The sequence below is a fragment of the Pongo pygmaeus genome, chromosome 1, assembly GCF_028885625.2.
Source record: "Pongo pygmaeus isolate AG05252 chromosome 1, NHGRI_mPonPyg2-v2.0_pri, whole genome shotgun sequence".
NCBI lineage: Eukaryota > Metazoa > Chordata > Mammalia > Primates > Hominidae > Pongo > Pongo pygmaeus.
The window spans coordinates 46,284,414-46,304,831 of record NC_072373.2 but is presented as its reverse complement, the minus strand read 5'-3'; the positions used below and the strand labels follow the sequence as shown (position 1 = coordinate 46,304,831).

At 51.4% G+C, this 20,418-nt stretch overlaps 1 protein-coding gene across 6 annotated transcripts in view; it reads left to right on the top strand.

The window, feature by feature from the left end:
• Positions 1-20,043, top strand: part of ADORA1 (adenosine A1 receptor) — a 40,234-nt gene extending 20,191 nt beyond the window's left edge. For 5 of the 6 annotated variants that reach the window (XM_054457199.2, XM_054457246.2, XM_054457206.2 and 2 more), the window contains one exon: positions 17,826-20,043. In XM_054457199.2, coding sequence (XP_054313174.1) covers positions 17,826-18,465 — 640 coding nt within the window. In that variant the 3' untranslated portion in view covers positions 18,466-20,043. Of the gene's footprint in view, positions 1-3,280; positions 3,390-17,825 lie in introns of those variants that run through there. The other variant, XM_054457216.2, reaches the window with a different exon arrangement.
• The last annotated feature ends 375 nt before the right edge of the window (positions 20,044-20,418 follow it).

Sequence of the window (20,418 nt, the reverse complement as noted above, 5' to 3'; positions counted from 1 at the left end):
AGGATACTGGGGAATATAAAACCACAGTCCCTGTCCTCAATTTCTTCACAGCCTCATGGGAATGGCAGTGCATGAAATACAAAACGTTGATTTTAGAATCTACTCTTACAGTAATTTTGAAAGCTGGATTTGCTCACTCCACAACGTATAAATGTTTTGAAACATTACGTTGTACCCCATAAATATATACCATTAATGTTTTTCAGTAAAAAGAAATAAAATTCCATGAAATAAGCAAACAAAAGGCATGGAAGCTCATGCCTATAATCCCAGCACTTTGGGAGGCCGAGGGAGGCGGATCATTTGAGTTCAGGAGTCTGAGACCAGCCTGGCCAACATGATGAAACCCCGTCTCTACTAAAAATACAAAAATTAGCCAGGCGTGGTGGCAGGCGCCTGTAGTCCCAGCTACTCGGGAGGCTGAGGCAGGAGAATCACTTGAACTGGGGTGGCAGAGGTTGCTGTGAGCCAAGATCCCGCACCACTGCACTCAAGCCTGGGCAACAATGAGACCCTGTCTCAAAAAACAAGCAACACAAATACATGCTTTGGAGGCAGCTGGCCTAGGTTGCAATGACGATTCTGGCCACTAGCTGTATGACCTTGGGCAAGTCGCCCAGTCTCACCTGTGGAGATGGATCCCTTCCTCCTAGGATGAAGAGCAGAGGAGGGCTGTATGTGAAAGCTCAATGCTAAATGGTAGCTCCAACATCACGGGCAGAGCAGATATCGGCTCCATCTTATGGATGAGGAGCCTAAGGTTCTGAGAGGTGATGTGATTCGCTAACAGCAGGTCTGAGTCTGATTCCAATCCAGGTCCTCTAATGCTGTCACAGTGTTTTGCCTGTCACAGTGTTTTGTCACCCTAAGCCTTGGCCCCACTAGCCAGCCAGTGTGCTCTATTGGAGACAGTGGGCACCAGCTGAGGAGGTTGGGAGGGGAGAGAGCAGTGTGGTTGGTCAGGCGTTTGTGGAATTAGAAGTTGGAGGCCCTGGGGTTGGACCTTCCAAATGTCCCAGACTGTCAGTGTTTCTATGAACTGGGTGAAGGAAGCCACTCTATGCCTGTTCCCCCACGTGCCCTCTGTGCCACTGCTCATGTGTCCGCCCCTCTCCTGGCTGCAGTGCATGTCCTACCCGATTCTTGCCTGGTGGAGTTTCCCCAGGCCCATTACTACTGGCTCTCTGCATTTTTTTTTTTTTAGATGGAGTTTTTGCTCCGTTGCCCCAGCTGGAGTGCAATGGTACGATTTCGGCTCACTGCAACCTCCGCTGCCTGGGTTCAAGCAATTCTCCTGCCTCAGCCTCCTGAGTAGCTGTAATGTGCATATGAATCGTCTGGGGTCCTTTTAAAATGCAGATGATGAGTCAGACAATCTGGGCTGGGGACTGAGACTCTGCATTTCTAACAAGCTCCCAGGAGATGCCAAGGCTGCTGGTCCCTGACCACGCTTTGAGTAGCAAGGCCCAGTGGCACTCAGCCCAATATCGGGCACAAAAGGAGCTCTCTCCAACCTTGTTTGGGGAAGAGGGTAATTGAGGAAGCCCAGAAAAAGAAAGGCATTGTTTTGGATCATGAAGGAAATAGGAACGCAAATCCCTGCAGGGTCCGTCACAGATTCACCAGTGTGACTACAGGTGCATGCCACCAAGCCTGGCTAATATTTGTATTTTTAGTAGAGACAGGGTTTCACCATGTTACCCAGGCTGGTCGCGAACTCTTGACCTCAGGTGATCCACCCTCCTCAGCCTCCCAAAGTGCTGAGATTACAGGCGTGAGCTACTGCACCCGGCCTGCATTTTCTTTTTCCAGCTCTGAGCACAGCACCTGGAAGTTTCCATGAATGGTGGATGGAAAAAAAAGGCTTTGATTTGATAAGCTTCTTCCTCCCCCACACACATCATGAGTTTCCCCCATCCAGGGTTGTGGCAGATCGGAGTGATTTATAGGACTTTGCAGAAGTGGAAGAAATGACGGAAATTGAGTTTATTGATCAACCGTCAGAGAAGCTGCCTGGCAGGCTCCTGGCCTGGGATACTGCCAGCAGCTAACATGCTGCTCCGTTTTACCCGTGCAAATGACAGGGGCACAGACCAGCATCCAGAGGAGGAGGAGGACAGGCTGTTCCCCACCTCCACCTAGGCTGGGAATTGAGGAGAGGGGCTGGTCTTGCAGTGGGAGGAAGTGTGTTAGACTCCTGCGAGAACCACCTAATTAAGTGGCTTGAGATATCGGGGCTGAGTGGTTAAGGCGGGACCTTCGAGTGGAGACCCTGAGCATTCTGTAGAAGGCCCCTCAGCTGTGACCATGGGGAGCAGAGCTCTGCTGCCTGCCAGGAGGGATGTTGTTGTTGAGATGAGCAAGGAGGCTCAGAATGGCTTCCTCTTACCAATTTCTCCTACTTTCTTCACATTTAAGGTGATTATTGCAATAGTTGGCTTAATCTCTGCCATGTTTGTAACTGTTTTCTAGTCATTATATTTGTTTTCTTTTTTTTTTGCTTCTCTTTTTCTGACTCTCTGGTTTTAATCGAGCATTTTATATGATTTCATTTCCTTCCCCAAATATTATTGAGTGCTTACTGTGTGCCAGGTACTGTGGTAAGTGCTAGGAAGATGATTTTGAACCAGACTTGGTCTCTGCCCTTCAGGTACTTGCAGTTATGTGCTCTGGGAGAAAAATAAAGAATTTTTCTGATTGTCCCACATGGGGAAGGGAAGGGAGCCACCCCAGATGATCTAGGAGACCTCACATTCCCATTTCCTGCTGCATGTTGTTCTGGGGAGGGGGATCTCTGGCTCACGTGCACCCACTGGGTGAGCCTGGGTGCCCCCCACCTCCCGCTGCATCTGTGTGTCTGGGCCCCTCCTCCACAAAGCCATCCCTGGAGCTGGGGCAGAAGCCCCTGAGCACATGCAGTGGAGCGGGAGGGCTGCAGCTGATGCTAAACTCTTCCGTGTGCTCTGCCCTGGCCTGGGTGGCTGCTGGCTGGGGAGGACTGGTTCCTGGATTGGGCCTGGCCTATGGCTTCTGTAGGGACTCTGTACACTGTGGGCTTGGTGAATACTTATGTGGAGGGGCACAGGGCAAAGAGAGCATCAGGAGATACCAAGGAGGGTCAGTGGAAAACTGCTGGGTCCTGGGGTCCTTCCTGCTGTTATTTGGGCTCTGCACCCCTTGGCCTGGTTGCAAGGTGGGGAGAAAGGCCAGGATCGGGGAGAATATGACTGTACTTCTTCCAGGTCCCAAGAGTGGTGTCTCCTTGAGTTCTGATGCAGCAGGAAGAACTGAAGTTAGACTCTGGGAAGGACTTTCTAATGTGGAAGCACAAGCTATGGAATGCGGAGCTGAGTGTGGGGGTGGACTCTTTCTTTGGAAAGATTTCCAAGGTGGTGAGCTCTTCCTGTCCTCTCTGTCCTCCCCCTACCTGCTGTCTGTCGAATCTTTTCCAGAGCAGGGGGCTAGGTGCTGTGAGCTTTAGGGAGCCCTGACAGCCCAAGCTCAGTGAGAGCAGCTGCCTCCTCAGAGCACAGCATCCCAATCTCCCCAGCTCAAGAGGCATCTCATCTTGTCACTCCAGGCTGTCAGCAGGCATCCAACCTGCTTTCTAGGTCCCAACCCCAGCTGGTGCCTTTGGGCTGATCTTGAGTCTGCACGGGATCTCTCCAGTGGGGGTTGGATTTACAGTCCCTTGGTGGAAACAGGCCTTCAGGCAGATGCCCTGTACCCTGCAAGGGTTCAGGGTTCCAGGCAAGCCAAGAGATACTCTGAAGGGAGGTGGGAGGAAAGGCGTGGGCTCCCCCTGAGTCCGCCTCCCGTATCTCCAGTATCCTCCCTGGCCGCTTCCCCAGTGGAGCTTTTATGGGGTTCTCCAGGGAGCATGACTTCTCCAGGACCCTGTGCAGGGTTTAGTGCTGGGCTGAGCAGGTTCCCAAACCCCCACCCCAGACTCAGACACTTTCGTCAGATAGATCAGGGAACACAGACCCGTTCTGCATGAAGGTTGAGTTAGGTAGGAGAGCTGGCTGTGAAATAGATATGGAAACCATGTGACTGGCCTTCCAAAGTGAAACAGAAGTAATTTTTGTTTATCTATGTCCTTGCAACCTGTTTTGTATCCCTTCAAGGGCCGATCGTGTATTCCAGTAGAATCAGGGGTGTGCTCCTGGTGGAGATAGCAATGGGCACCTGGTGCTACTCTTCATTGAGTGCCCAGATAAGTTACTGCGCCAGCCTCATCCTCACAGGGGGCCTGCCAAGCCAGCCTTCTCCTCCCATTGTGCCCAGGACAAAACCAAGGCTCAAGGCATTGTTACTTGCTCAAGGCCACAAGCTGTTAATGGTGGAGTCACAGTTTGAACTCGGATCTTACCCCATAGCACACTTCATTCATTCATTCATTCATTCATTCTTCTCAATAAATATTTATTTCTCTTTACATTCCATCTTGCCACCCATCTTCCTCTCCACTGGGCACAGAGCTAGAGCATGGAATCCTTTCAGGAGGGACTCCCTTCCGGGGATGTATGGGTGTCCTCACCACTGCCCCTGGGCTCCTCCTCCCCACAAGGAGTTCGGTGTTCAGTGCCCCTCCCTCCCTTCTGCTAGTGCTGAGCTCAGCTGTCTATAGAAGATGATTTGACACATTCCAGAAGAAGGGAACCGTGACCTGCTAGAGCCCAGAAAAGATCTCATTCAATCCCTCATCATCCAGACAAGGACACAGAGGCCCCAAAAGGGAAAGGGTCTCCCCGAAGGCCAGCTCACTCCTGTCACAGCCTGGACCAGAACGGGGGTCTCCCAATTCCCACTACAATGAGGTAATCCAAGGGAGGACTGCCCTTCTTTGGGGGTCCAGCATGGGCCCCCTCTGCTCTCCTGAGCCTGCAGAATTCTGCTGCTTCCTGGGTCCCTCCTGCCTGGGCCCTCCCCATGTGCCAGCTGGGCTGGCGGATTCTCTGCTGCTCTCCTAAGAGGCCACAGTCTGCAAAAACCAGAGAGGCCTATGGGAAGCCGCATAAAGCCATCAGCTCCCTTCCCAGCACGGCGGACCTTTCCACTTCACTGGAAAAGGAATTTTGTCCCTTTTAGCACCCTGGCCATCCCAGTGAGGCCTCCCTGCAGCAGCTACTCGCAGGTCGTTAAGTCTGAATGCAGATGGGATGGTTTTTTCCTGTCCCACAGGATGAGTCAGAAACAGTCACCCATAGCAGGTGGGGCCAGTTGGCCTTGGTCCTTTTGCCATCCCGGTCTTCCTTGGAGAGATGGAGAGAATCAAATCTCAGTGCAGAAGGAGCTGAGAATGCCAAGGTCTGGGTCCAGTTTTCCTGTGTTTACTGTCCAGGTCAGACACCCTCCTCCTCGAGGACCACCACCTCACGGGGATGTCGGGGCTGCGCTTGACTTTGGGAGGGGAGGAGGTGGCTGCATTGTGAAATCGCCCAGGGCATTGTCTCAAAGTGTGACACCTTGGCCTCCTGGCTGTGGAAAAACATTCCATAGGATATGCCCTGGACTGGGAGAAAGGGATGAGGATCAGAGGCAAATATACTTTGAAAACATGCCTTCTCCAAATCTTAAAGCCTCCCCACTTTGCACCCCACCCTCTGAAGCCCCCTCTGGATCAGAACCACTGAGCAAATCCAAACTTCTGTTTGTTGGGATGAGAATGCCCACCCAGAGACAGAGAGAAAAGAGCTCTCCGCAGGCACACAGGTCTGGGGGGAGCTTGTGCTGTCAGTCATCCACGAAACCTTTGAGTGGGGGCGCTGGCAGGGAACTCTGCCCTGTGCTTTGCAGCACACACCGCTCTCATCAGACTGGGGATCCCTTTGCTCAGGTGCTGGGCCTCTCCTGTGGACTGAGAGTTCCTTCATGGTAGGAGCTATGTTTATTCTGCTCATGTCCAGTGCTCAGAAAGGGGCCTTGAATCCGAAGGACAGACGGTGGGGGAGGTTGCTCAGAATAGAGGGTGTTACTGAGTCACACACAGGAACCTCATTATTTTCCCCACCAGGCTGTGGAGTTATTTGTCCTCAGCAAGTGACCAGGAGTGATTTCCAAGGCCCATTACACTAATGACCTAATCAATTTATCCAGCTCTTCCTTCAAGACACAGAGTGTCTGCCTTCCTCCCTGTAGCCCTGCAGACTGGCCCTGGGGTGTCAGCCCAAGTCTCCTTTTGCGGATTGGTGGGCACTGATGTTCTAGATGGTGAGTGATGCCACAGAGCCTCTCACAGCAGGATTCAAGGCAGGATTCTTAGGCCCAACATCCTGCCCCCTCCCCAGGGCCCCTGAAGCAGACTCCCTTGGGCAATGTTACTGTTAAATATTTGGCCCCTGGAGTGTGCCCAGCACCTTTGATTATTATCTGGTTTCCTGTTCTCCTTGGGGAGGAAGAATTTCTCTGCAGGAAGTAGTTTAATAGTCTGAAAGCCTTACTTTCCTGCTCTTGAGATCCAAGTTTCCAGTTACAAGTGGCTGAGATCCTTGATAAGAGAGGAGGCGGGAAGGAGGGGACCAGAGCTATGAACTGTCACTCCCTCCTAGCCACGAGCAAGGGAAGGGAAGAGGGAGGATTCAGTCCCTGACTATCCAAACCGCAGGACGGCGGAAAGACATGGACCTCTGCCACCCCCCAGCCCTCCACCTCCCTGCGCCCGTGTCCAGTGCTTCCATGAGGAGCAGGTGATGAGAAACAGGGACGGCCAGGCCTGAGGACCCTGCTCCGGTCTCAGCAGTTGACAGGACACTGTGTCATCCTGCCCTCAGGCAAGCCATGCTTAGCATTTTCCAAACCCACATGTGGGTTCTCTTGCCTCAGAGTGAAGGTGTTTATAAGAGTTGGGTGGCTCACTCGTACCTATACCTCTGGCAGGGGGTTCTTAGGGATGACTGTGCTCAGTTCTTCCTGATGCAGCTTTACTCTTGAACCATCTGAGTCTAACCAGGAACACAGAAATCATTTTAGGTGTTTACAGCTGAGGGCCTTATACCAGGAATTGGTGATGAAGCACCCGAGACACAAACAAGGAGAGTGAAGTAACCCAGAGATGAGTAACAACAGGAAGCTACCCCAAGGCAGAAGGACAAAGTGAGGAGGCGGTGATCCCGGAGCCCAGGGGCTGCAGTTGGCTGGTAGCAGCTGCACCCGTGGTGGGCTTGTCTGGTGTGTGTTGGAGCCATGGAGGAGTCATAACCTCTGCCTAGTGCACGGCTGGGACAGGGAGGTAGACAGCTCCCCGCCACCGCCCCATCCCCATTGCTCCAGCACTGCAGTATTTCCCATGGACCCGGATAGCCCCAGGGCTTGGGAAATGCAGCCTGCCCGGGTCAGCCACATGGTGATACAAAGCAGGGCAGGGCCAGGAGACAAAGCCAAGGACAGACAGCTTCAGAACCAGCGCAATCCAGTCTCATCCCTGCAGTGGTGGCTGGCTTCTTTGCACCTTTCTCAGTTTGGCTGTTCTGCATTCAAAGAGAATTCTGTAGGACCTCTATGCCCACCCCCTCTTCCTTCTTTTTTCTCTGTCAGATATGTCTTCGCTGATTGGTCCCATGGTGTGTTCACCATCTGATGGCATCTGAGCTTTTCCTATTCTTTTATTATTATTATTATTATTTTGAGATGGAGTCTCACTCTGTCACCCAGGCTGGAGTGCAGTGGCACGGCTCACTGCAACCCTGCCTCCCAGGTTCAAGTGATTCTCCTGCCTCAGCCTCCTGAGTAGCTGGGACTATAGGTACCCGCCATCATACCCAGCCAGTTTTTGTATTTTTAGTAGAGATGGGGTTTCACCGTATTGGCCAGGGTTGTCTCGAACTCCTGACCTCAAGTGATCCACCTGCCTTGGTCTCCCAAAGTGCTGGGATTACAGACATGAGCCACCGTGCCCAGACAGCTCTTCCTATTCTAAAGTGGCTTATCGTTTGTATTCTCTGAGTTAGCCTAACAATCAGTCCCCAATGGCATCCAGAAGGAGTGCCCTCTGAGGGTGTAGAAAAGGAGAGGCCACCCCTCTGTGCACAGTCAGGCCTCCAACTAGAAGTGATCTCATCCCTGAAAAGGACGATTCATGAGGCAAAGGACCAATGAGGAGCTTGGGCATTCTCATGACGACTGCTGGGAATTAGCATGAGATGAAGACTTGCTTTTCTGCGATGCAGGCTAAGAGACTCTGGGGAGGTGAGTTCTGGCCAGGGAAGCCTCTGCTGGTCTCACAGTGTGCAGGGCAAGGCTGGGACTCCAAGTCACTATGGACATGTTGGTGGCTGGCTGGTGGCCTGGTGGCAGTTTCTCATACATTTCATAAGAGGCCTTTGTCATAGCGGCCTGACCTAGGTAGAGGACCAGGAGTTGTCTGATTCAGCAGTGGATCTCTTACAGCTCCCAGCACAGCAGGGAATGAACCAGGGAATGGTTTTCCTCATCCAGGGCATTGTAATTGCCTTCAGGGCTAGGGTCATGCCTTTCTAATCTGACTGTCTCTAATTGAGCACCTACCATTTAATCCTTATCTCTTGTTCCCTGAGATGTACTCACATGGCAGGTCCTCAAGCAATCATTTCTGAATAAGTGGATGTATGGTTTCATTAATCCATTTTTACATGTATTCATTCATTCAACAAATAGTTATGGAGCACTGATATAGGTACTGGGGATGCAGTGGTAAACATACCAAAGGTTCTGTCCTACTGGGGCTTACATTCTACTGGAGTACTGGAGAGAAACTAATAATAAATGCATAGATAAAGAGATAGATAGATAGATAGATAGATAGATAGATAGATAGATAGATGGATGGGAAGAGAGGGTGTGAGAGAGAGGGAGGAGGGAGAGGGTCAGGAAGTGCTATCAGGAAAATTAAATATGGCAAGAGGAGACAGTGATAGAGACTATTTTTCAGGAGAGTCAGGAATCTTCCCTTAGGACCTGACATCTGAGTGGAGACCTGAATGAACGGAGAATGAGCCTTCCCAGTCATTTCAGGAGATGAACAGGAAGTGCAAAGGCCCTGAGGTGGGAGAGTGCCCCAGGTATGTAAACAAAGGAGTGTCCACTAGCATGGTGAGAGTAGAGTGGAGTTTAGGGAGAGTGAAGTGGAGTTAAGGTAAGGGGATGGGCCCTTCAGGGAGAGAAGGGTCAGGGAGACTGGGGGAATGACAGCGCCCTCTGCTCAGCGGTCAGAATAAAAACCAGAGTCATCTTGTTGACTCTTTCTCTCACCTGGACATCTGTCTTACTTCATTTTCTGCTGCTATAATAGAATAGCACAGACTAGGTAATTCATAATGAACAGAAATTTATTTGGCTCACAGTTCTGGAGACTGGGAAGTCTAAGATTAGAGGGCCATGTCTGATAAGGACCTTGTTGCTGCCTCATAACATGTGGAAGGCATCACACAGGCAGGAGCTGAACTCATCCTTCAGAAGGACCCCACTTCTGTGATAATGAACCTAATCCTGCAGTATTGGTATTAATCTATTCATATGGGCAGAGCCTCATGACCTAATTACCTCTTAAAGGTCCCACCTCTCTACACTGTTGCAATGGGGATTGTTTCCAATATATGAGCTTTGAGGGACACACTCAAACCATGGCATTCTGCCCTGGCCTTCAAAATTCATGTCATTCTCACATGCAAAATACATTTATTCCATCCCAGTAGCCCCCAAAGTCTTAACTAGTTCCAGCATCAACTCAAAAGTCCTAAGTCCAGAGTCTCATCTAAATCAGATATGGGTGAGGCTCAAGGCAGGATTCATCCTAAGGCAAATTTCCTTCCAGTTATGAGCCTATGAAATCAAAACAAGTTACATGCTTCCAAAATACAATGGTGAGACAGGAATAGGATAGGTATCCGCATTCCAAAGGGGAGAAATAGGCAAGAAGAAAGCAGTAACAGGATCCAAGTAAGTCCAAACCCCAACAAGCCAGACAACATTAAATCTTAAGAGTCTAGAATAGCCTTTTATTCCATGTATGACCTCCTGACATATTGGCTCTACTGGGCTCAGCCCATGAAGCAGCTCTCGTGGATTGGAGTCTCATGCCTGCAGCTCTCCCATACTGGAGTTGCATGCTGGTTGTCCTACAGTGCTGGGGTCTGGGCAGTGGCCTCACTCCCAGGGCTCCAGGAGGCATTGCCCTGGTGAGGGACCTCTGTGGTGGCTCTGTCCCTGTGACAAGTTTCTGCCTGGGCTTCCAGGCTGTCCATGATATCCTTTGAAATCTAATTGGAGGCTGGTGTGACCCCACGGCTTCCACACTCTGTGCACCTGCAGAATCAGCACCATGTGGACACTGCCAAGACCTACCTACCACTTGTGCTCTCTGGAGCAGCAGCACGAGCTACATCTGGGCCTGCTTGAGCCATGGCTGGGGCTGCCAAGGAGCACTGTGGGGGAGCAGAGTCCTGAGGTGGCCCTGGGCAGCAGAGGCCTGAGGTGGTCCTGGGCAGCAAACGTCGAGGTCCTGCCTGGTGTCTCTGGAAACCTTGCTCTAAAGGTCCTCACCTGCCTTGAAGATCTCTGAAATGCCTGTGTGGTCATTCTCCCATCATCTTGATGAATAGAACCTGGCTTCCTTCTCTCCATATTATTCTCTTTAGCAAATGGTGTTTTGGCCACATCCTTAGTATTCTCTCCTGAACACATTTTTTAATTCTTTACATGGCCAGGCTGAGAGTTTTCCAAATCTTTCCATTCTGCTTCCCTTTCAATGATAAGTTTCATCTTTAAATCATCTCTATCTTCCTTCACTTTGCTATAAATGGCAAAAAGAAACCATGTAGCACCTTGAATGTTTTGTTGCTTGGATATTTCTTCTGCTAGATATCCCAGTTAGTTGCTCTAAAGTTCTGCCTTCCACAAAGTCCTGGGACACAGACACAATTCCACCAAGTTCCAACTACATAACAAGGATGACCTTTACTCCAGTTTTCAATATCTTGTTTCTTGTTTCCATCTGAGACCTCATCCAAAATTCTTTACTGTCCAAATTTTCTGCTAGCATTCTGATCACGACCATTCGAATTATCCCTTAAAAGATTCAGTTGCTCCCTACAGCTCTTGTCTTCTGAGCTTTCACCAGAATTATCCTTAATACTCCATTTATGGAAGTCTAGGCATTTTTTAGCCTGCTCCCCCAAACTCTTCCAGCCTATACCTGTTACCCAGTTCTAAAGCTGCTTCCACATTTTCAGGTATTTGTTATAGCAACAACCCCACTTCTGGTACCAATCTTCTGTCTTAGTCAATTTTGTGCTGCTATAACAGAATGCCTGAAACTGGGTAATTTATAAAGAGAAGTTTACTCAGCTCACATTTCTGGAAGCTGAGAAGTCCAAGACTGAGGGTCTGCATCTGACAAGGGCCTTTTTTCTGGCTCATCCTATGGCTGAAGGGTGGAAGGACAAAGAGCACACTCTCAAGAGAGAGAAACGAAGGTGACCAAACTCATCTTTTATAAAGACTCCACTCTTGTGATAATGAAGCCACTTCTACAATAATGGCATTAATCCATTCAAGAGGGCAGAGCTCTCAGGATCTAATTACCTCTTAAAGGCCCCACCTTTCAACATTGTTGCATTGGGGATTACGTTTCCAACACATGAGCTTTGGGGGACACATTCAAACCATAGCAACATCCAAACTCAGCAGCAGGTCCTGTTGGCCCTGTTCCTAAATACATCTCAAAGCCATATGCTTCTCCTCAATTCCCATGCCGCCAGCTACAGCATCCCACCCTCATCTGCCTGGATGGCTAAAATAGCCTCCTGCTGGTTTTCTTGCCTTCCATCATTCCCTGCTGCAACACATTCTCCACACACAGCCTGAGTTATCTTTTAAAAACAGCAGTTTGATTATATTATTCCTTTGCTTAAAATGACTTCCCCTTGTACTTAGGATAAACCTCAGAACACTTGCTGCAGCCTTCTCAGCCCTAGGTCTCTTCTCTGACTGAGCTGGCCTCTCTCGGGCCTTCACCCCGAGGCTCCTTCACACTAGCCCTCTCTTGCCACTCTGGCCTCAGCACCTCTCCCCGATGGTGCCTTCTGCCTAGAAGGCTCTGTCCCAGATCTTTCCCTAGCTGGCTTGTTGGTGGTCCTTTGGCTCTCGGCTCATTGTCTCATCCTCAGAGAGGCTGCCCTGCCCACTCACTCACTCCTGGGGTATCCTGCTTATTTCGCTTGGTAGGTCTTTTCACTCTCTAAAATGATCTGGTTTATTTGTTTGCATATCTATTGCCTGTTTCTCTGTCTGCAGAACGATACTTTCATGAGTCTGTTCTCTTCTATATTCCTGAACCCTAACACCTAGAACCTGGCACCTGATAGGTGCTCAATGAATACCCCTTTAATAAGTGAAAGGGTGAGTCTCAACCGCCTGATTGCCCCCAGCAGGAATAAGACAGCAACTAAATAACTAGGCAGCACATGCATGTGAACAGATCATTCTGATGGCTCAGAAAGAGTCAGACTCTGCGGGAGGAGTGAGGCTCCCAGGCAAGGCACAATGGCATCCTCACAACTACTTAGTCCAGGGAGATTTGCCTGGAGCAGGAGAGGCTTGCCTTCTGGGCCCTAGCCATGGCTCCTTTCCTTTGTTCCAGGCTTCCACCCCCCAATCCTCATGTGTCCTCCATCTCCCAGAGTGGCAGAGCTGGGTCCAATATGGGCTTTGCACTTGGACATACTGGAGTCTTAGAAATTCTTTTCCTGCTTTTTCCTGGCAGAGTGGCCTTGGACATGTTTTCTAATCTCTCCAAATCTCAGTTACTGCAATTAGGAATTGAGAATAATGACACAGGTTGAGTATCCCTTATCCAAAATGTGTGGGACCAGACGTGTTTCCAATTTTGGATTTTTTCAGATTTTGAAATATTTGCATTATACTCGCTGGCTGAGCCTCCCTAATCTGGAAATCTGAAACGCTCAAATGAACATTTTCTTTGAGCGTCTTGTTGGCATTCAAGTAGTGTTGAATTTTGGAGCATTTGGGCTTTTGGATTTTCACATTAGGGATGCTCAACCTGTAGTATCTAAGTGATAGGGTTGCACTGAAGTATCAATAAAACCATGTCTATAAAGTCAGTGCCCAGGGCTGGGCGCAGTGGCGCACGCCTGTAATCCCAGCACTTTGGGAGGCCAAAGCAGGAGGATCACTTGAGCCCTGGAGTTTGAGATCAGCCTGGTCAACATAGTGAGACCCCCATCTCTACAAAAACACTTAAAAATAGCTGGGCATGGTGGCACACACTTGTCCCAGCTACTCAGGAGGCTGAGGTGGAAGGATCTCTTGAACCCAGGAGTTTGAGGTTACAGTTAACTGTGATTGCGCCACTGCACTCCAGCCTAGGAGACAGAGTGAGAGCCTGTCTCTTAAATAAATAAATAAACAGTCAGTGCCCAGCACATAGAAATAAATGTTAGCGCTTACCAGCATTTTTATTGTTGTTATTGTTGATCAGATAACTATTATTTTCGAGCTCCTTCCTCACTTAGCCTCCAGAATCTCCCACCCCTCCTACGGCAGCCCTGCCAGGGTGTCCGGGGAAGAACCAATGGCTTTCTCTGCCCTGCCCTATTTGGACACAGGATTTGTAGACTTCATTCCCTCATTTCCACCTCTAAACCATACTGACACTCTTGCAGCAGCTATGATATGAAATCCTTTTCTGTTCAGCCACCAGCTCTTGCTAACACTGAGAGGCTCAATGGGAACCCTCTTCCATTTCTCTCCTCAAGTGATCCCTTTCCCTCTCAGGGTCTCTGTAGCCTATTGCTCCGGGGACTTAGTCTTGTCATGTTATCATCATCAATGAGAAGTTCCAACTAATAAACTAATTCATACTATGGAGTTCATGTTATTTCAGCTTTTAAAAATAACATGCAGGTGGGCGTGGTGGCTCATACCTGTAATTCCAGAACTTCAGGAGGTGGAGGTGGGAGAATTGCTTGAGCGCAGGTGCTCGAGACCAGCCTGGGCAACATAGGGGGACCCCTGTCTCAATAAACTAAATAAATAAATAGCACACAGAGAAGGCAACTCTTAACCCAAAGGAACGTCTCATTCCTTGTGGGATTTTATGCACTTTGAAGGAGATTCTGGAGGTGGGACTCTCCCTGGTTCCCTCAGGGCTATTTTTTTTTTTTTTTGAGACAGATTTTCACTCTTGTTGCCCAGGCTGGAGTGCAATGGCGCAATCTTGGCTCACCGCAACCTCCGCCTCCTGGGTTCAAGCGATTCTCCTACCTCAGCCTCCCGAGTAGCTGGGATTACAAGCATGCGCCACCATGCCTGACTAATTTTGTATTTTATTTTATTTTCTAGTAGAGATGGGGTTTCACCATGTTGGCCAGGCTGGTCTTGAACTCCCAACCTCAGGTGATCCACCTGCCTCGGCCTGCCAAAGTGCTGGGATTATAGGTGTGAGCCACCTTGCCTGGCAACCTCAGGGCTATCTTTAAGGTACTGTCTGCCCTGCTGGCCTGTGGAAAGGGCCCCACTTGGTGTTTTCCTGTCTCTGTTCTGTTGCTCTCCCATTCGTGCCTGCCTGAGCTGCACACTCCTGAGAGCAGCATCTCCCTGCTTAGCTCCCAGCACAGCCCTCGGGGATGCCGTGGACTTGGGAGGGGTATTTCCAACAGTCAGAGGCACCTTCCACACACCCCCACCCCATGCGTGCCCCAGGACTTGCAGCCTCTGCCTCCTTTCCCACGTGTAAGGAGAGGTGAGCTTCTCCCCTGGCCCTGGGAGGCAGCCCTTCCTGTGACAGCCTGCCCCACCTCAGCCAAGGTCTTGGGTCCAGCCCTTTCCCACCAGGGAGAAAATAGCAAGAAAAACAGATGAGAGCTGATACCCTAAGCTGCAGGGTCTGCTGGGACTGGGTCCTGGAGGAGCCCCAGGAAAGCTTTAACCCCGGGGGCTCCGGGCGGTCAGAAGGGTGAGGGGTGAGGAGAGAAGAGGGGAGGGACCCACCTCTGTAGCTAGAAGTCTCCTCACTCTCTCCTGTCTAGGGCTATCACTGTCTACCTCTCCTCTCTCCATAGGTCATCACTGCCCTGATGTCAATCCCAGGCTAGATCCCCCAATCCATAGGCTGGACGGCAGCACCAGAGGTCACCTAGCCCACCCCACTGACTCTGGGTGGTACCTTCCTTGGGCAGGGTCTTGAAGTTCTCCTTTTAAATCTCTTAGGCAAGGGATATTTTCAACCTGCCAATCATCTGCATCTCAACAACCCACAGTCAGCCTGGCACCCTGAAGGAGAGCTGGGCTTGGAGTCAGGAGACCCAGGCCAGTGGAGCTTCTAATCGGTGAAATGGGGATTCCCTTATCTGCTGTGCTCACCACAGCAGCAGTTATGAGGATTACCTGAGACAGGACTGAGAAAGGGATTTGTAAATGATAAATATGGTATAAATGGCAGATGTGATGGGTGGTGGGGGTAGGCAGGACACCTGGCCCCGTCCTCTCTGCAGCAGCAGCTCTCTTTCCCTGCTGAGGTTCACCTGGGGATCTGGCCCCACTCTCCGCTGTGTGGCTGCTGAGACAGCATTCCTCAGCCTTCAGAATGACCGACATTCCTTTGGTCTTCCCCGTAGACTCATGCCCAGAACTTTTTCCACCATATCTGAGAGGACACCATATCTGTGGGGAACACTTTGAGATGGTCAGGAACAAGATGTGAGCAAGATGTTTAAATAGCCCTTAGGCTGTGTTTGCTGAGCATCCGGAGATACTGGAGTTTTCCAGGTGGCCATTTGTCTTGGAGCTTGGAGGGGTAAGAAGAGCTCAGGCAAAGGAATACTGGTCGGGTGTTTACAGAGTACTTGCACACATAGTATCTCATTTGATCCTCCCCCTCTGAAGTAGGTCTTTTTACAGAGGAGACATTGATCTAGCAAGTTGCAGACTGGTGGCCCAAGTTTGGGTCTTCTGACTCCCAGTGTCTGCACAAGGTCTGGCCATTCTGCTGAGGGTACAGAGGAGGGAATGGGCTTCAATTACAGCAAGAGAGTGAGGATTGTATCTAAGAAAACTTCAGAGGCACAAGTGAACTGGTTACCTCTCAGGCCCCTTGGTGGTGGTGGTCTGGGGCACAAGAATCCTATGATCACAGGGTAGGAGAGGGGAACTGCTCCAAAGGTGTTGGAGTCATCTAGTCCTCAATTTCTTCACTGGGACAATGAAGGGATAGAAAATGAGATTCCAAAGGTCTCTTCTAGTCCTTGTCTTCTAAATGGGGTGGAGAGGAGCATTTGGTTCCTCTCACTCTGCAAATTGTCTCCCTTCTACCCCTATAGTCTTCACAGAGCAGGTGGGCTTTGATGGATGGTAAAGGATCTAGGAGAAGCATTGTCTGGGGCGAGACAGACTTTAAGCATCATCACCATGCAGGAGAAAGCCGCAGATTCTGCATCCCTGGGGCAGAAGGAAACAGTTGGCAGCCTCTCCCTTCACACTCCTGGGTCTCAGGAGCTGTTTACATGCTCAGGAGGGCGCTCCATCCATTTCAGAAGCTGCATTGGAAAATAACAACTGGGCAAGCTGCTGCTGCTCAGCTGGCTCCTCAGCACAGAGCTGGGAGAGACCCAGCCCTTGGCACTGTCTCCAAGGCCAGTGTGTGGGCAGAAGCCATGATGGCTGCTGGCTAGAGTGGTTTAAAGGGAAGTAGGAACCCCTGAGATATGAAAACGCCCAACCCTTGTGGCTCATGAGCAGCCTCCTCATCCAGATGTTTCTATCTTCTTTGTGGGTCATGACACGAAAAAAGTTAGAAAGCTCTAGCCCTTGACTCAACCTATTTCCTTTAAAGACATATCATGATCTATAGTTGTCTGTTTATTTTCTTGCTTTTGTGTTATCTGTCTCTTCACCCAAAATGTGAGATATGTAGAAGCAGGGATCTTTTATCTTATTCTCAGCACAGAGAGCAATGCCTAGCACGGAAAGCACTCGACAAATGCTTGCTGAATGAATGCATCCATGTATGCATGCGTAAATGCATGAATGAATGACTGAAGGTATCTAGAATGTAGTAGATGCTCAGTGATTTCAGTTTTCTTTCCTGAGCATCATTCCCAGTTAGCTTGGGAATGCAGAGCTGGTTCTTGAGATCAAGCCCTTAGGAGGTAAGTGCTGCACAGTGATTGGAAGGGGAAATGGGAGGTTAATATGGAGGTGGGAGATGGGGCATGGCAGGGGAGTACGGGACAAGGCCAAGGGAAGGAGGGTTGTGTGAGAGATTTTTTAAAATGACAGTTGTGTCTGCTGGCCCAAGAGAAGGGATGTTTTGTTAATCACCTGGGTGTTTCGGTCAGTGTGGACGTGTTTTAGGAAGCACGGGACAGCGCTGCCACCTTCCATGTGGCCTTGGGCAGATCCTGTGATTACTTTGAGCCTCAGTTTCCTCATCTGCCAATTGGGCAGTCCTCATTCTGCTGGTGACTTGCTACGCAACAAAGGCTGTCATGAAGCAATGATGAGATAACCAGTGGGGGCATGCTGAGCACATGGGAGCAATTTTTACTGTGGTCATTTCCTTGAAATTCCTAAAGGAGCTCCTCTGTGATTTTCTATTATTATTTTTGCCATTAATCAGGATTTCCTCTCTCTGCAGGAGAATAAGCCAATGCATGGCAAGCACTAAATCTTAGATCCCGAAGACTCGGCCCTCGGCAAAAGACACGCGCCTCCCCGCTCACCGGGCCCTGGATGGGGAGGGTGCTCCTCCTAGAGGCCCCTGGCATGCCTCAGAGGGGCCTTTCGAGGCAGCTGGGAGGCAGATCCTCACACTCTGCCCTCCTCTCCCCCAGGTACAAGATGGTGGTGACCCCCCGGAGGGCGGCGGTGGCCATTGCCGGCTGCTGGATCCTCTCCTTCGTGGTGGGACTGACCCCTATGTTTGGCTGGAACAATCTGAGTGCGGTGGAGCGGGCCTGGGCAGCCAACGGCAGCATGGGGGAGCCCGTGATCAAGTGCGAGTTCGAGAAGGTCATCAGCATGGAGTACATGGTCTACTTCAACTTCTTCGTGTGGGTGCTGCCCCCGCTTCTCCTCATGGTCCTCATCTACCTGGAGGTCTTCTACCTAATCCGCAAGCAGCTCAACAAGAAGGTGTCGGCCTCCTCCGGCGACCCGCAGAAGTACTATGGGAAGGAGCTGAAGATCGCCAAGTCGCTGGCCCTCATCCTCTTCCTCTTTGCCCTCAGCTGGCTGCCTTTGCACATCCTCAACTGCATCACCCTCTTCTGCCCGTCCTGCCACAAGCCCAGCATCCTTACCTACATTGCCATCTTCCTCACGCACGGCAACTCGGCCATGAACCCCATTGTCTACGCCTTCCGCATCCAGAAGTTCCGTGTCACCTTCCTTAAGATTTGGAACGACAATTTCCGCTGCCAGCCCGCACCTCCCATTGACGAGGATCTCCCAGAAGAGAGGCCTGATGACTAGACCCCGCCTTCTGCTCCCACCAGCCCACATCCAGTGGGGTCTCAGTCCAGTCCTCACCTGCCACTGTCCCAGGGGTCTCCCTGAGCCTGCCCCAGCTGGGCTGTGGGCCGGGGGCATGGGGGAGGCTCTGAAGAGATACCCACAGAGTGTGGTCCCTCCACTAGGAGTTAACTACCCTACACCTCTGGGCCTTGCAGGAGGCTTGGGAGGGCAAGGATCCTACGGAGGGACCAGGTGTCTAGAGGCAAGAGTGTCCTGAGCCCCCACCTGCCTGACCATCCCACGAGCAGTCCAGCGCTTCAGGGCTGGGCAGGTCCTGGGGAGGCCGAGACTGCAGAGGAGCCACCTGGGCTGGGAGAAGGTGCTTGGGCTTCTGCAGTGAGGCAGGGGAGTCTGCTTGTCTTAGATGTTGGTGGTGCAGCCCCAGGACCAAGCTTAAGGAGAGGAGAGTATCCCCTCTGAGACGGATGGAAGGAGAGAGGTTGAGGATGCACTGGCCTGTTCTGTAGGAGAGACTGGCCAGAGGCAGCTAAGGGGCAGGAATCAAGGAGCCTCCGTTCCCACCTCTGAGGACTCTGGGCCCCAGGCCATACCAGGTGCTAGGGTGCCTGCTCTCCTTGCCCTGGGCCAGCCCAGGATTGTACGTGGGAGAGGCAGAAAGGGTAGGTTCAGAAATCATTTCTGATATTTGCTGGAGTGCTGGCTCCACGCCCTGGGGAGTGAGCTTGGTGCGGTAGGTGCTGGCCTCAAACAGCCACGAGGTGGCAGCTCTGAGCCCTCCTTCTTGCCCTGAGCTTTCCGGGGAGAGCCTGGAGTGTAATTAACTGTCATCTGGGCCACCAGCTCCACTGGCCTGCCCAATGCCTGGCCTGGACTGTCCTAGGTGACCCCATCTCTGCTGCTTCTGGGCCTGATGGAGAGGAGAACCCTAGACATGCCAACTCGGGAGCATTCTGCCTGCCTGGGAACAGGGTGGACGAGGGAAAGTGTCTGTAAGGACTCAGTGTTGACTGTGGGCCCCCCCGGGGTGAGTTTAGCAGGCTGCAGCAGGCAGAGGAGAGTACCCCCCTGAGAGCGTGTACGGGAAGGCCTTGCTGTCATGTGAATCCCTCAATACCCCTAGTATTTGGCTGGGTTTTCAGGGGCTTCGGAAGCTCTGTTGCAGGTGTCCGGGGGTCTAGGACTTTAGGGATCCGGGGAAGGACCAACCCATGCCCTGCCAAGCCTGGAGCCCCTGTGTTAGGGGGCAAGGTGGGGGAGCCTGGAGCCCCTGTGTGGGAGGGTGAGGCGGGGGAGCCTGGAGCCCCTGTGGGGGTGCGGTGAGGCGGGGGATCCTGGAGCCCCTGTGGGGGAGGGTGAGGCGGGGGAGCCTGGAGCCCCTGTGGGGGTGCGGTGAGGCGGGGGATCCTGGAGCCCCTGTGTCGGGGGGCGAGGGAGGGGAGGTGGCCATCCAGTTGACCTTCTGAACATGAGTGTCAACTCCAGGACTTGCTTCCAAGCCCTTCCCTCTGTTGGAAATTGGGTGTGCCCTGGCTCCCAAGGGAGGCCTATGTGACTAATAAAAAACTGTGAACCCTGTGGAGAGCATATTGCTGGGCGCCCATCCCCACCACTGTTGAGGGCAACAAGACAGCTTCAGCAGAGAGGAAGCAATGATGGGGGCCGGGAGGAGCTGCGAGAGGGGGCATGTGGAGGCATTCAAGCAAGGAAGGTTCCAGAGAGGGTGTGTCTGTTTCCATAGTTACGCACTGGCGGTAGCAAATCCTGATCAGGAAGGGAGATCCTGAAAACTCACAGGTCCAGAACACCCCCCATCCCTCCACCTCCCCGCCCCAGCCATGACATCCTGAGACCTCTCCCACTGGCATCTTCCTCTTGGTGACATATCTGGAGACCCCCTCATGGTGAAACATTCAGACACCCCCCCTCCTTGTGACACAGCGCCTCCCCCTA